Source organism: Protopterus annectens, chromosome 16.part0 (genome assembly GCF_019279795.1).
Source record: "Protopterus annectens isolate FY-2018-M chromosome 16.part0, PAN1.0, whole genome shotgun sequence".
Classification (NCBI taxonomy): domain Eukaryota; kingdom Metazoa; phylum Chordata; order Ceratodontiformes; family Protopteridae; genus Protopterus; species Protopterus annectens.
This window is the reverse complement of record NC_056750.1, coordinates 634,496,763-634,511,297: the sequence shown is the minus strand read 5'-3', so window position 1 is coordinate 634,511,297 and position 14,535 is coordinate 634,496,763. Positions and strand designations below refer to the sequence as shown.

General features: G+C 38.2%; 1 protein-coding gene across 1 annotated transcript in view; it reads left to right on the top strand.

Annotated features, from left to right (window-relative positions):
- Window positions 1–14,284, top strand: part of TOR2A (torsin family 2 member A) — a gene marked incomplete in the record, with an annotated part of 267,652 nt that extends 253,368 nt beyond the window's left edge. Inside the window, 1 exon segment of the mRNA XM_044058317.1 lies at window positions 11,832–14,284. Coding sequence (XP_043914252.1) covers window positions 11,832–12,070 — 239 coding nt within the window.
- Between the last annotated feature and the right edge of the window lie 251 nt (window positions 14,285–14,535).

Below are 14,535 nucleotides of genomic sequence, written 5' to 3'. Positions count from 1 at the left end.
CAGAAAGGAAGGCAGAAGAAAATGAAAAACAGAACTATGTGGTAAGGATTCAAAGTAAAGAAGACAAAGAAATGTATAGGTATGAATTGTGGGAAAATATAATATCTCCTTTGGGTGTAAAAGCCCATGAGGTAAGAACATTTATTTATTTATTTGACATTTGTTAACTGGGGTAATCTGACTGAGCAAAAGCCCTTTTTTCAGTGGAGGCCCAGGGAGAAAAGCTCTTCAGTATAACAAGTTATTTCATTACAGTAACTAATAGGTACAGTAGTAAAATGCATAAATACTGTAAGCAGGTATAACAGAAGTAACACAATTATAGCCCAGATCAAAATGGCTAGAAAGATACAAAAGTAGAAGACGTTGATAATATATCCAGATTATACAGATAAAATAAAAGTTGCACACATCTATTAAGTGATTTTGAAATGACCAGAAGTTCAAAAAACACATTTTGAGCAGTAGAAGTTAGTGTGCAAGGAAGAAATCCTGTTAGTGGAGAGTTATTTAGGAGAGGGAGCAGATTATAGAATTGGAGATTAAGCATTTATATACGTTCTAATGGGGGAGGTAAGCTAGGGGAAATAGGAAAAATAGGACAGTTAGATAAATAGTGAAGGGAAGAGAAAGTTAATAAGGAGGTTCAGCAGAAAGTATATTGGAAGAGAATACTGAGAGAGTTTAAAAGCATAGTAGGAAGAGAGTAGGAGTTAGATTACAAAAGGAGGTAGAAAGTTCAAGTTAGGATATTTACAATGACAGGTCCAGGTAGTATTAAGGTAATCTTTTACAGGTTTCTTGAAGTCAAAAGTCTGGTTTATTTTTTCTTGAGGCATGGGACATTTGTTCCAAGATAGGGCTGGTAAATAGCTGTACAGCTTTTGTCCAAAAGTGCTGTTGGGTTTGTAGATTTCTAGGTGAAATTGATCATTTATTCTTAACAAAGAGACATTTTGTGACAATATATTTGAGACTGTTTTTAAATGGAAATTTTTATCGGAGAATGTGGAAAAGACTGTAACCCATTGAATCTTTGTTGTAAAAGCATTTACTAAGGAAACAAAAAAGAAAATTCATGTACAGTTTTGAACTGGACATTGCAAAAGTTTATGACAAAAGGGGTTTTTGGACCTATGGCTGGAATTGTATTATTGTGTTAAAAACAGGGAAAAAAATATGCATATAGTAAGCATGATAAATGTGGAGGGGAATAGTGGTGTAAAAATACCAGGGACAACCCAAAACATGTTTCTTTTTTGTTTGTTTTTGGCAAAAAGGGCATTTAATAAGTAACTGTGACAAAAGAAAATGTTATATGTTTGGAGAAATATGACACGATGCAAAAAAATGTGAATTGAAATGTTATAAATGTAACAAAATTGGACATTTATGGATGAATTGCAAAAAAAAATGTAAGTTAAGAGTAATGAAGAAGAAAGAGAAGAAAATAGAGAAGGAATTTTAGTAGAAATAGATTAAAAACTAGACGAGAAAAAAATGAGAACATACGAGAAGGTTCTAAAATAAGTGCTGAAGGCATAAATTGGGAGATAGTAAAGGGAAAAAAAATTCTGTTGGTAAAAGGGTAAAGGACAGAAAAATAAATTTTAAAGGATAAAGAGTTGAGATAATGGTTAAGATGTTTGACTCTCAAGACACAAGGTACAGTGTTTGATTCTCACCTTTCGGAAGGACATTGGTTAAGCTTAGAATGGCCTGTTAAGAAAGCTAGCCCAGTAATTAGCTATGAACTTATGAAACTGGCAACCTTAGGAAAATGAAAGTTTTAAAGTGTTTTTTTGTCAATCGGAATAGTATTAAGCGTATAGTAAGAAGACTAGGAACTTTGTAGTGGTTTAATACATGTGATGTAGATGTAATTAGAAAATGCAAGATTTTCAAAAAAAGAAGAAAGATTGCAAACAGGGAAACTATGGGGGAGGAAAGATCATCTGGAATATGGGAAATGAGAGATGTTCTGGAATAGCCCGATTCTGAAGAAATACATTAAAGTTATTAAATGTAACTTTAGGAAAAATGGGAAGGTGAAGCATTGTACATTTAAGATGGAAATAAGTATATAGAATTGTAAAGAACGGGGAAGCTATTTCATCAGATTTTAGACTATGTAATAATAAATATGAATATTATAACAGGAGACTTGTGATTTAAGAGGCAAGCGTAAAAGGAAATGATACAAGATAAATTTAAGTTTTAAGATGTGTTAAATTAAAGCTTTGGGACAAAAATTCATTGAATTGCAAAAGGGGCATGTGTAGAACTGAAATAGATTATTTTATAGTATCAGAAGCTTTAGTTATAGGAGAAGAGAGCAGTATGGCTAGAAATAAAGGAAAACAAGGAATATGTAAAAAAAAAAAAAAAAAAAAAAAAAAAACAAGATAGGCAAAGGAATAAAAAGAACAAATGAGAAAAGCAAAGAATGAAGAAGGAAAGAGATTTAAGTAATACAGTTTTGGAAAGATAATATTACTATGAGATCATTTTTATAAAAATTGGTCTGAATGGTAGATATGTATAGAAAAATATAAAAATGTTATTTACAGTGGCAGTATGATGTGAGAAAGGTGGAAAAAGAAAAATATAAAAGAAGATATGCATTGGAAGATTTAGAATATAATGACACTACTTTGACAAAGAAAAAGAATTGTATGAAAGAAATCAAGAAAAATACAATTGTTATATAAGCAAATATACTGTACAAGGAAAAAGAGGAGTAGTAGTAGTAGTACTGAGTTACTTAAGCAGGTTAGTAAAAGAAGATGGTAGTATAATGAGAGAAATAGGAAATGTAAAAGGAGAAATAGAAAACTCAGAAAAAGATTGTGAGTATTGTAGTACAATATGCACAAAAACGTTTAAAGAAAAATGAAGGTAGTGAAAAGAACATGGCATGTAAAAAAGTTAACAGAAAAAGAATCAACAGTTGGGAAAAGAGATTTCTTTAAATGAGGTAGATAAAGTATTAGCACAAGTAAATATAGATATGGCTGCAGGACCAGGTGGAATAGGTATGAAATGTATAAAACTTTAAGGGATTGGCAAAAAATATATATTTTTAAAGATTTTGAATGAATGACTAAATGAGGGTTTTATGTATAAAGAATTATGTTGTGGAATACTTACATTCATATGGAAGAAGGAAGATAAAAGTTAAAAACGGTGACTGATGGTATTGAAAAATAATTATAAGATCTTAAAACTAAGATGGAGAATATTTTGGAAGTAGTATATATAGTATAAAGAGAAAGATTTGCCAATAGTTATTAATTAATAGTTAAACTGTGGATAGTGTTATGAAATAGAAAATAAGTGAAAATCATGATAGGAGATCTTAGTATGGCATTTGACACAATTGGAATGAAATATTATGAGTAATAATGAAAGAATATAAAACAAGGGAGAAAGTTAGGAAATTATGGATGTCAAAGTATAATAATAATAATAAAGTAAAAATACTTATGAATGGCTGATTAAGCAAGAGGTACATATGAAGAGTGGTGTAAGACAGGCATATCCGTTTAGTTGTACTCTTTGCATTAGTTTTGAATGTGTTAATATTTGAAATAAGTTGCAAAATGATGGAGGTGAGGTGTATAACACCTGAAGGGCATTGTAATTGCAAAAAAACAAAATTTGGTTAAAGGAAGTAATTTGCACAAATGAGTGTTTAGAGGTGATAGAATGGCTTTAAGTAAAGAGAAAAATAACAGTTTAGATGATGCAGTAAAGGTATAGGGTATATGTTTGACAGTAAATGAAATTTCTGTGTTTGCTATAAAATTTGGGAATAGAGATGCAAGTAGACTTCTGTAGGAAAAATACCGTAGAAGAAATGCCTGAGAGTGATGGCAGCACTCTCAGATGCTTGTCCCTTCCAGGTCAAATTTAAGCAGAGCGCATATATTGAACTCTGCTCAAATCTGACAAATGAATGAGTCAGTGAAGCAGTGCGAAGGAAGCTTGATGGCTGAGGGGTACTAGTGAAAAATAAATTCCTCTTGGGCAGCCAGACCCCTTCCCTTAGCCTTCCTTTAAGATTTGCATAGCATTTCTGAAGGGAGCATTTTTTAAGAACTTCTTTCAAGAAGCCTGTTGTGCCACAAGACTTGAATTTCTTACTGCAGTAATTGACTGTAGAAGTTTTAAACATGCTTCATTGGCAGAACTGTAGTTCCTGTCTTGCAAAAAACAAATTTCATATGACCATTAATTTAGCAAGATGTATTTCTAAACTTCAGGCCTTGTGTGTTGATCCTTTGTACTTAGCGTTTCATAAAGATAGGTTGCACATTAATCCCTTTATTCATTCCTAAGGTGGCTGTTGTCTGGTATTTATCTGTTAGAGTAGTTCAGGAACAAAACCGGTATGTTAACAGAAATCTTCTGCATAGTTGAGGTGTTCGTAGATAGCTGCAGTTCTGCCTGCATCTTAATAAGAACACAAGGAAAGACTTGCACCTGTTTCTTTTGCAGCTAATAAATTGGGGTAAAAAGTTTATATGCTAATGTTATTCCATTGGTTTTAGACTGTATTAATTTTATAAGAAACCAGGCAAATCTTTAACAAGTGTGCCTGCAGCATACTTGACCTGAGCAGTTGCCACTTCGCATCACTTCTTTAGGAATGCATCTATAAATGAAATTTGGACAGTAGCTACTGGGATTTTGCTGGGCAGCTTTGTGAAGCGTTCCAGATTGGATGTAATCTCAAAGTCTTATGCAGCTTATTGAGTCAGTGTAACTCAAGGTAGCCTATCTGGAGACTGCTCGAGCTTGGTTGCTGGGGACTTGTGTCGTAGTACAGGAGGATGAACAAGACCTTATCAGACATGAACGTTTTTTGTATTTAACAATGGGGATAGATATGCATGGTTATCATGGTAAATCCTACTCTACAATTCTTAATTGACCATCCCACTGCCTGGAATGCAGAGCATGAATTTGGTTATGTATATCATGATTTGTGCATGTGTGTGTGAGTGCATGTATGCATGCCTGCAAAGAACAGCCTTTGCTAATCTGGAAGTTAAAAGATCGGGGAGGAGCCAGAGCCTAACAAAGCTAATTACTGATGTTGAAGTGGCTGGAAGACGAAGCTGCAATCCTAGCAGTAGAGGAGGATGAACGATTATGAAAATCTGTCATTATGGTAAATTCGTAACTTTTGTTTTCTGCTCCGGATGCTAGATTATAGTTTTTGATAGAAGGAGAACTTGTTTATGCAATATGGTTTTCTATCAGGATAACCATTTTCTTATTTCAGAAGCATATTTTGTACATTTCTTTAAACAGTGTCTAGCTGTTGTGTATGATATACCCAGTGGTCATGAGCAGTGGTGGTTAAAGTGAGTGGGTTGCAGTCTGTAAGAGATTGAAATACATTTGAGATGAGAAATATTTTCAAACAAGGAAAGTTTCCTCTTGAAAGTAGCATTTTTAAAGTTATTTATAGCTATGTTTGTGCTAATATTTTTGAATAATATGCATACAGTATGCCATGCTAGAAATATGTCAGCAGTATATCCCATCCATTGTCTTCCATTACAGTTATTACAAGAAGTACTGAAGTACCACATTTTAATCAGCAAATGGGAAATTATGAAGTTAGATGCTAGAAACAGTGTAGCTTTGTTTCATTGTGTGGACTTAAGGCTAGATCCTTTTCTGAAATTTGATACCTTTTGATCTGTTGTACAAGTCTGTCACTTCTTTGCTTTACAGACACTGGAGACTTCTGATAGTGGTGTTTTTTTTTGTTTTTTTTTTTGTTTGTTTTTTTGTGTTTTTTTTTGTTTTTAGCTGAAACACATTCAGTGCTATAAGGGACTAATGGCTAGATCCTTTCCTGGAATTTAATGTCCATGCTAAAACTTTTGATATGATGTCAATCTTCACGCAATCCTTGACAGTGGATTTGGTTCTGAACCTCTGCACCAACACAGCCATTTACTTCACCTCGCAAGCTAAGCTCTACCCATAATGCTTCTCAAAGAGATTACCTTAGATCTGGTTTGCCATTTCGCAAACCATACTGTTTAGTACCATCATTGGTACTCCTTCCGTTCTCTTTGGTTACCATTTTTAAGGTATTCTTACATACAATCTTTGGTATTTTCTACCTGTTAAAAAACTTCCTTTGTTTCTAATTGTATTTCTCTCTCTCTGTTCTGTAGTGTGATTGCTGACAATCTCTTCCGGCTATTATGGCTGAACAACAGGAAAAACTTTCTCCTTCTAAAAGCTCTAAAGGCACCTCTGGGTTTAAGAGGTGTAAAAAATGTAAGGGCAAAATGCCCAACTCATGCGGGTGCGTATCACTTCACCTAAAACTCATTTCATCTAAACTCATTTCACCAAGACCAAATCACCTAAAACTCTTTTCACTGACAAGTAGTACTCTAAAGTAAGTCAGTGGTATATGTCCTTTTCCCCACTGTAGTGTGATCCTGGTGTTAGTATATATATATTAAGGGGGGTTTGGGGGGCACAGCCCCCCACCTAGTTGGCTTTTACCAAATAATGTAAAACAAAACCAGACACCATAAAACCAAAGTAAGTGGGGGGCTTCGCCCCCCCCCCACATCCCCCCAGTGTGGGGAGCTGTGCCCACCACACTCTCCCTTAATTATATATACTAACACCAGGATAGCACTACAGTGGGGAAAAGGACATATACCTTTGACTTGTCTTGTTGTAGTACCGGTCAGTGAAATGAGTTTTAGATGAAATGAACTTTAGGCGATTTGCTATTGGTGAAATAAGTGATACTTACCCCAGACAGGTACACTTGAAAGAAAACTGTGTGATGTCATGGGTTTTCAACCCAAACTTTAACTGAAAAATATAATAAACTAATTTTGAAAGGACTCCTTAAGTCTGGATTTGATGAAGCTAGCACTTCCTCTTCTTCTTCATCACCTGCTTCAAAGAAAAGGCCTTCCTCAGTTCCAAGGTCCTCAGAACCGTCAAGGAAAATAGCTAATCTTCCTCAGTATCGAAGAGTTCATTGGCACGAGAGAATCTGATTGGAACTACTACAAAATTGGCTTCGGAGCTGACAGCTTCCTCTTCGGCACCTACTGATGCATCAGTACCAAAGCAATAAGGGCTCTCTTCGCTCCCAAGAACGTCTTATTCCTCATCTGTAGACCCTCTTAAAGACACTTCTTTTGTGGAATTGAGACCCCCTAAATCTCCTTCCACTGCATCTGTTCGATCTACCAAGAGTCTCTGAGGCAGATATAAGACTGGTGGATGAGCTGCTGATGGTGAGGGGATTGTCCTCTGTTCTGAGCCACACTGCTCTCAGAACCATTCATTCTGTGACACCCCCATAGCCTCCTCCAAGTCTTGCTGAGCCATTGGAGCCCTTGATCCAGACTCTCCTGGCTCCAAGTGTCTCTGTTCTGGTAGCATCTTCATCTCCGGTTCTGAGAACCGCCTTGTGTACCTCCGAGCTTTCGGCAATGGAGACCTCCTGGGGGCGAGACTCAGTAGTTGGGTCCGAGATGCATGGTACCTTTTCGATTCCTTGGGAACCGTCCATGTCTCTCGGTGCCTCTGCCTTTGTAGCATTGACCCTGTCTTCTGTTCTGTGGGCTGCCTCCTCGGTGTGGGGTGTCTATCTCGGTTCTGGGACCTCTTCCCTCTACGGGGAGCCACCCTTCCATATTATGGAGGAGGCATTGTCTATTGGAGACTCGCAGTCCTTGCCATCCCTGTTGGGACAGATTTCGGCATCTCCTTGACCTGAGCTACCATCAGTCTCATCACCAGGACAGAGGGCACAAAAGTTTCAGGTACCACCTACCTTAATAGTCTCCTCTTCGGATGCTTCCCCGGATCATCCCCCCATGGAAGTCCCTACGAAAAGAAAGTGCAAGAGGGAGCACTTCAACTCTGTGGAAGAGTCTTTCACTGAAGATACTGATTTTGATTAAGGGAAAGGTTCCCCCAGGTCACCCCCGGTGATGTTTCCTTCAGGGACATCATAGAACTCCTGAAACAGAGGAGTGGCTGGTCTTCATCCCAACCTTCCTTGCCCAACTACTTCTTGGATCTCTTCGCCTGCTAATGATTTTGTTAAACTGATCGCTCAGTGGGAGTGGAAGATGCCTGACACCATAGAGCCAATCCCTAAGAGACCCGATTGAGTATTATCAACCCCTAAGGAGGAACTGCATTGGACCAAAAGAATTTCCATTGACGCCATGGTGGTAGCAGCAGCCACCAGAAAGGAACTTGCCAAGGAAATTCCTGCTATCCATCCTCCTAACAAGGAGTCTAGAAATTTGGATAGATTTGGGAAGCGCATTTATGCTTCATTGACCTTCTCTCTAAGGTCCTTGAATTATATGGCGCACTTTACAAGACTACAGAAGGATCTGATCAAGGAGCTCTCGGATACCCTCAAAGGAGCAGTGGCTGAAGGGATACGAGATAAAGTTACTTCTCAGCTTGTAACCCTGGAAGCAATTTCTAACTTGTCCATGATGCTTGTGCGACTTTGTGGAGCCATTTAAAGCGTCCTTCATCAACACTGCTTTTGACAGATCTTCCCTTTTTGGTTCCAAGGTAAAAGATACCCTAGCCAAATGTGAAAAAGATGGTAACACCCTTTCTGCCATTGGTATACATTTCTCCAATCCTCAGAGATCTTACTCTAGAAACCAGAGGAGTGGGGCACTATGGTTTAAAAAATCCAAAGGGTCTTTCCAGGATTCACTAGCCAAAGACTTCTCCCGGGGCAGAGGGGGAAGCAATGGAAGACGCTGCCCTAGAGGCAGAAATAGACTGCAAATCAGGGATCCAGAGAGTCCTTCACTGGAGCTTCCTACCAGCACCCCTGAATGGGTGCCCAATTGCCCACCTCTGGAGGCAGTCGGGGAATGGCTTTCTCTACACCAGTCTGCCTGGCAAATGTTAAAGGACAGATGAGTGCAGGGAATTGTATCCTTAGGTTACAAAATTCCTTTATCACAACCTCCAAAACTCCAGAAAAATCTCCCAGACGTACCACCCAGTCTCAGGGAAGCAGCAGTTCTAGGAATTCAAAAACTGCTAAGCAAAAGAGTCAGTCAAAAAGTCCCACCAGACCAGAAAGGATCTGGATTTGACTCATGATTCTTTTTAGTGCTCAAGAAAACAGGGGACTGGAGACCCATCTTGGATCTCAGCCAATTCAACAAGGCGGTTCAACAAACCAAATTCCAGATGGTCACTGTTCAGTCAGTACTTCCATTCTTGAAAAAAGACGAGTGGATGTGCTCTGTTGACCTCCAAGATGCTTATTGCCACATAAAAATGGAAAAGTGCTCCAGGAGGTTTTGCGCTTCGGCTGGGAGCCAGTCATTTCCAATTCAGAGGACTGCCCTTTGGACTCACCACAGCCCCCAGGGTGTTTACCAAGTGCACTGGTAGCAGCTCATCTAAGACTGCAAGGGTTTCGATTATTTCTGTATCTCATTGACTGGCTCCTCACCGCTGCCACCAGGCGTCAGAACGGGCAAGAGATTACACCATACATCTCTAGGAATAAATATAAATTTCGAAAAGTCCACATTTCAACCCACTCAACAACTGCATTTCATTGGAGCTCACTTAAACACTGTCTTTGAAATTGCACCTCTCCCTCCAGAAAGGCTGCAACGTATAAGATCCCAAGTCAGTCAGTTACTACACAGTAACAAGGTCCCAGCAAAATTAGTTCTTCAAACATTAAGCTTCATGTCCGCAGCAATCACTCTAGTTCCCTTGGCAAGGTATCACATGTGGATATTGCAATGGCTACTAGTATCCCAATGGTCTGTCATACACCAACCAATGTCTCGGCCAATAAGGATAGGGTTGCGCTTCGAACTAATCCTTCCTTTCTGCCCAAGGTTGTATCCGAGACCATTAGTCAGACTCTACAGTTACCAGTCTTTTTCCCAAATTTTTCAAACAAGGCAGAATATGCTCTCCATTTACTTGACGTGCACAGACAACTATATTTTTATCTTCACAAGACTTGAAGTATTTAGAAAGTCAAACCAACTTTTTGTGGCGTTATCTTCTCTCCATCTCTAAGTAATCCAGTTTCTAAGGTTACCTTGGCCAAATGCCTTTGAGACTGCATCACATTCATTTATCATTTTAAAAGACTCCAGCTCCCAAAAATAGTTCAAGCCCATTGTACAAGAGCAGTAGCTACGTCTGCAGTCTTTCATGCCAGAGCTTCTTTAGACAACATTTGTGCAGCAGCCACTTGGTCTTCTTATCACACCTTTATCACTCATTACAAATTGGATCAGGTCTGAAGGGGATGAGCATCCTTTGGCTCTGTGGTGCTTAGGAGTATTCTTCCATGAGACCTCCCGAGGCTAAAGTAGCTGGGCACTCTGTCCCACTGTAAAGGATTGCATGAAGATTGACAACATCAGATAAAGAAGCTGTGTCTTACCATAACGTTCCATCTGTATTGTCGATCTTCATCAATCCTTGACATCCCCACCCTCCATCCCCCATCCTGAGACTCTTTAGTAGACTGAATTTAGCCCTTGGCTAGCTTCCCTTTAAGGACTAATATTTGGCCTCAGTTAATCTAACTAATATGTATCCATGACCTTTCACGATTGACTGCCACTCCTTGGCAAACTCTATCTGAGGTAATCTCTGTGAGGAACATTATGGGTAGAGCCTGGCTCGAGAGTTTGGAGAGCGCGAGCTGAAGTAAATGGCCGTCTTGATTCCAAGGTTCGGAACTGAACCCACTGTCAAGGACTGGTGAAGACTGACAACACAGATGGAACATTATGGTAAGATGTTATGGTATGGTAAGTCCTCATTTGTGTGAATATACTAAGCTTGTCACTTTGAGAGTGGAAGCTGCTGATGATGCTGTTTTTCTTCTTCAGTTGAAATTCATAGTTATGCAAGTATTTTGGGTAAATATGCTGGTGCTTTCAGAGAGGTCCACACTGTCTACTAAAGAGGGATGGTTGCCATTAAAGGTAGGTTGGGGAATGACATTTGAAAAATGTAAACTACTGCATGCTGAAATATGCCCAATACCTCTTAAAAAAAAAGTCTGTAATAACTTTCTTAGGTAGGTCATATGATCCCTGAGCATTATTCCCAGAATTGCTAAAACTACAGGTTTTAGTTTGATTTGGCAGAAAAACATTTTCTTTGGCAACTGCTGTATTCTGAAACAGGCTTCACCAGACATAGCAGGAGTTGCAGTTAGCAGTCTTTTTCAAACTGCATCTTTGATAAAACCTCTAAAGGCATGGAAATATGTTTGTCCAGGAATGCACTGACACAGTGCTAGACAGATGAAATCATAGATTGATGGGTTAAAACAAGGCAATGAGCGGTGAATTATTTGTGTTCTGGTGATATTTGATTCCCAGTCTGTGCATGTATATTGCGTGACTTGAGCATGTTATTCAATTAGTTCAGTGCTTGCCTGTCACCCATACATACAAGTGCTTCCATTTCATTGGTCATCTCTAAATAAAATTAAATATTTGCTAATACCTTTGTATTTGCATTGACATGTATTACAGTTTGAACTTGCATGTGTCTGCATTGTCTTTGCAAATGTGGTTAGTATACAATTTCCAGTTTAGTTTTGTTACCATACTTCTGCTGACTGTAGTTACTTGTGTGCAGCACTGGTACTCTCCTGTTAAGTAAGTGTAAATAAACTTACGAGTTAGTATCAGGATATTCAGGGGATCAAATATTTTTTTAGGCTGACACATGGCTTGTGTGGAGCATAGACTCATTCTTCTAATATTTCTGTTTTTTTCTCCTTTTAGGTGGACTTTGGCATTCTAAAGTAATAGAAAAGAATTTATTTAATTTCTTAGTGCCATTTCTTCCACTGCGGCCTCATCACGTTAGAGAGTGCGTGAAGAGTGAGTTGCGTCTCCGGGGCATGCCATTGGTCTCCAGGGTTGTTGACTCTGTGGTGACTAACATTACTTTCTTTCTCAATGATATGTTTTCTTCCATTGGTTGCAAAACTGTAGCTGCAAAACTCAACATACATCTCTGACACCTAGTGTTGGCTGGTACCAGTAATCAGTTTAGAAGAATCTTTGAAGCCGATAGAGTAAAAACATGAAACAAATATGTGGTGCTAACACCTGGTTCAGCCCGTGTAGAATATCAAGAATGCTTTTACTGCATACAGCAGTTTCTCTAGAGACCAAGAAGTGCACTTTATCTCTTAAGAGGTATACAGAGGTATACAGTTGATTTACTGTGAATCATTTTAACACTGAGTAGTGCTTCTATTCCATGTTGATTCTTAATGTCATGAGATTTTGCATATTTTAAGCAGTCATATTTATTTGAGCGTGTAAAAATAATTAATTCTTATATGCTGTGTTTGTGTATTAGTCTGACAAATCCATTTGCTAACATCAGTTTCTTGGAACCATTATATGCAATATGAACAGTTGTGTCATATGTGGCAGATGAAAACTTCAAGGGTCGTGGTTTGATTGTTGCATTTAGAATAGTTTACTTTGATGCATATGATGGTACCTGACCCTTTTCATTCTTTAACATTTGGCAACAAGTCCTGGAAGAACTGTACGGTTTTCTAGCATCTGGCGTGCCCTTTCTTAGCCACAACTTATTTCTTATTAGACGCTTCAATAGAAGTGATACAAATTCCTGTTTCTTATCCAGAAAAAAAGGTTCTTGTTAGCATTTCACAAGGAAGGACTGCTGTACTGTATTTTCAGGCAGCTGGACTTGGGAGAGTAGTTCTGATAGTGTTGCACATATAAGGGCAACTTCATTCATAAATAGTATAGATGGCATTTCCTTAGTATTTTCAAGATTTCACTGGGACATTACTTCAGAGGTTCACACTTTTTGCCTCTGATTTTATGTGCATTATTTTAGTAAATCCAGTTTATAAAACATGTTGGCAAGAATTAACAGTTACTTAAATGTACAGAGGACATGCTCACCCACTTGTGTATGTATTTGCTTTCGAGCACAAATATCTATATGTTTTCTTGAACTTGAATACAGTATTTCAGACTTGTGAAATTCATCAGATTGTAGCTGGTCAGCCATTTGGAAGGGGATAACCAGTAGACATCTTTTTGTTTGGATGAGGGTCCATGACCCCTGGTTTAGAACATAGAAAGGATAATTCACCTCCATGACAATTATAGTCTCACACACAAGTCACTCCCTTTCAGAAAAGTACTTCTGCTACATTGCCATGGACAACGTTGGCTTTCATTTCTACCAGAATGAGTGCTGCTGACGTGTCATTAATATTATGATAATCAGCAATAGTCATTAGTGTTGTTATGGTTGCCTCCTACTGTTTTTCATTCTTTGCTGTTCTAACTGCAGCTTTGTGCTCAGCCCTTATGAGATATCAGGAGCATCTTCCCAGTGGTCCATGGTCAATTTGTGGCTCTTAATCCTTATGAGGTAGGGTTTATAAGTTATTTGAGGAACTGCCAAATAAACTTTAACTTCAACGCACACTGTTTTAGAACATACTCACTAGATGCAGATGTTGGCCTGCACAATATTTCTCATCACTCCTTCCAGTGCCAGCCACTCTGTCATTACTTGTAACTTTATCAACTGTCCTAAAACAGGAGGTACCTTGTTGGAATCTCCAAATGTTCATCTTGGAGATCAGTCAGGGTTTAGCGTTGCTCTGTAGTCACTGTCTCTGTAGGATCTGCCTGCTATCTTCATGTATGTCTTCTTATATCAATGCATTTAACTTTCAGACTGGGACATGACTGAAAAGGAAAGACCAGTACCCTTATCTGGTTAACAAACCAGATTAAATTAAAATTATTTGATACTAGCAGAATATCAGTTGCAGTTTTCCAGCCAGATATTCCTTTAATCTCATACCCTGGTCATTGTGAGAAAGTACAGCTATAGAACAGCATGCTTTGTGTGCCCTGTCCTATTTTTTTTTTGCCACTGAAAGTGAACATTCACTTCACTTTGCTTCATAAGTTTGTCATTCTGCAGAGTTTATTCTATGGCCATGTTAGAAAAACTTTCCATTATTATTATTATTGTTGTTGCCGATAACCTAAGTGAACTTTCAGTGCTTTGGAACTGTGTGCAATGATGTTCCCAGAAAAAAAAAATATAGTAGTAGGTGCATTTGTGGGTATCAAGTTTCTCATAAGGACTTTCATCTTAAGCATTTCTTTGTTTACAATCATGACATATATTAACACTGTGCTACTTTTAATAAAATTGCAAATAAGAATGTATTCATTATTTTGTTAACTGGGTAAGCCAATTGGACAACAAATACCCCTTTTCAGGGGTGACCTAGGAAAAATGTCTTGTCAAGCAACTTGTATAGAGTCACACCATAGACTTATAGGAATCAAACCCGAAACGGCTGCAGGGTCTAGTCTGACAGCACATACTTTTTTATCTGCACCAAACAGCCATATTATAATTGCAGGTTGTAGTGAAGGTTTGCAGGTTATGATAGCTAGAATAGATAGA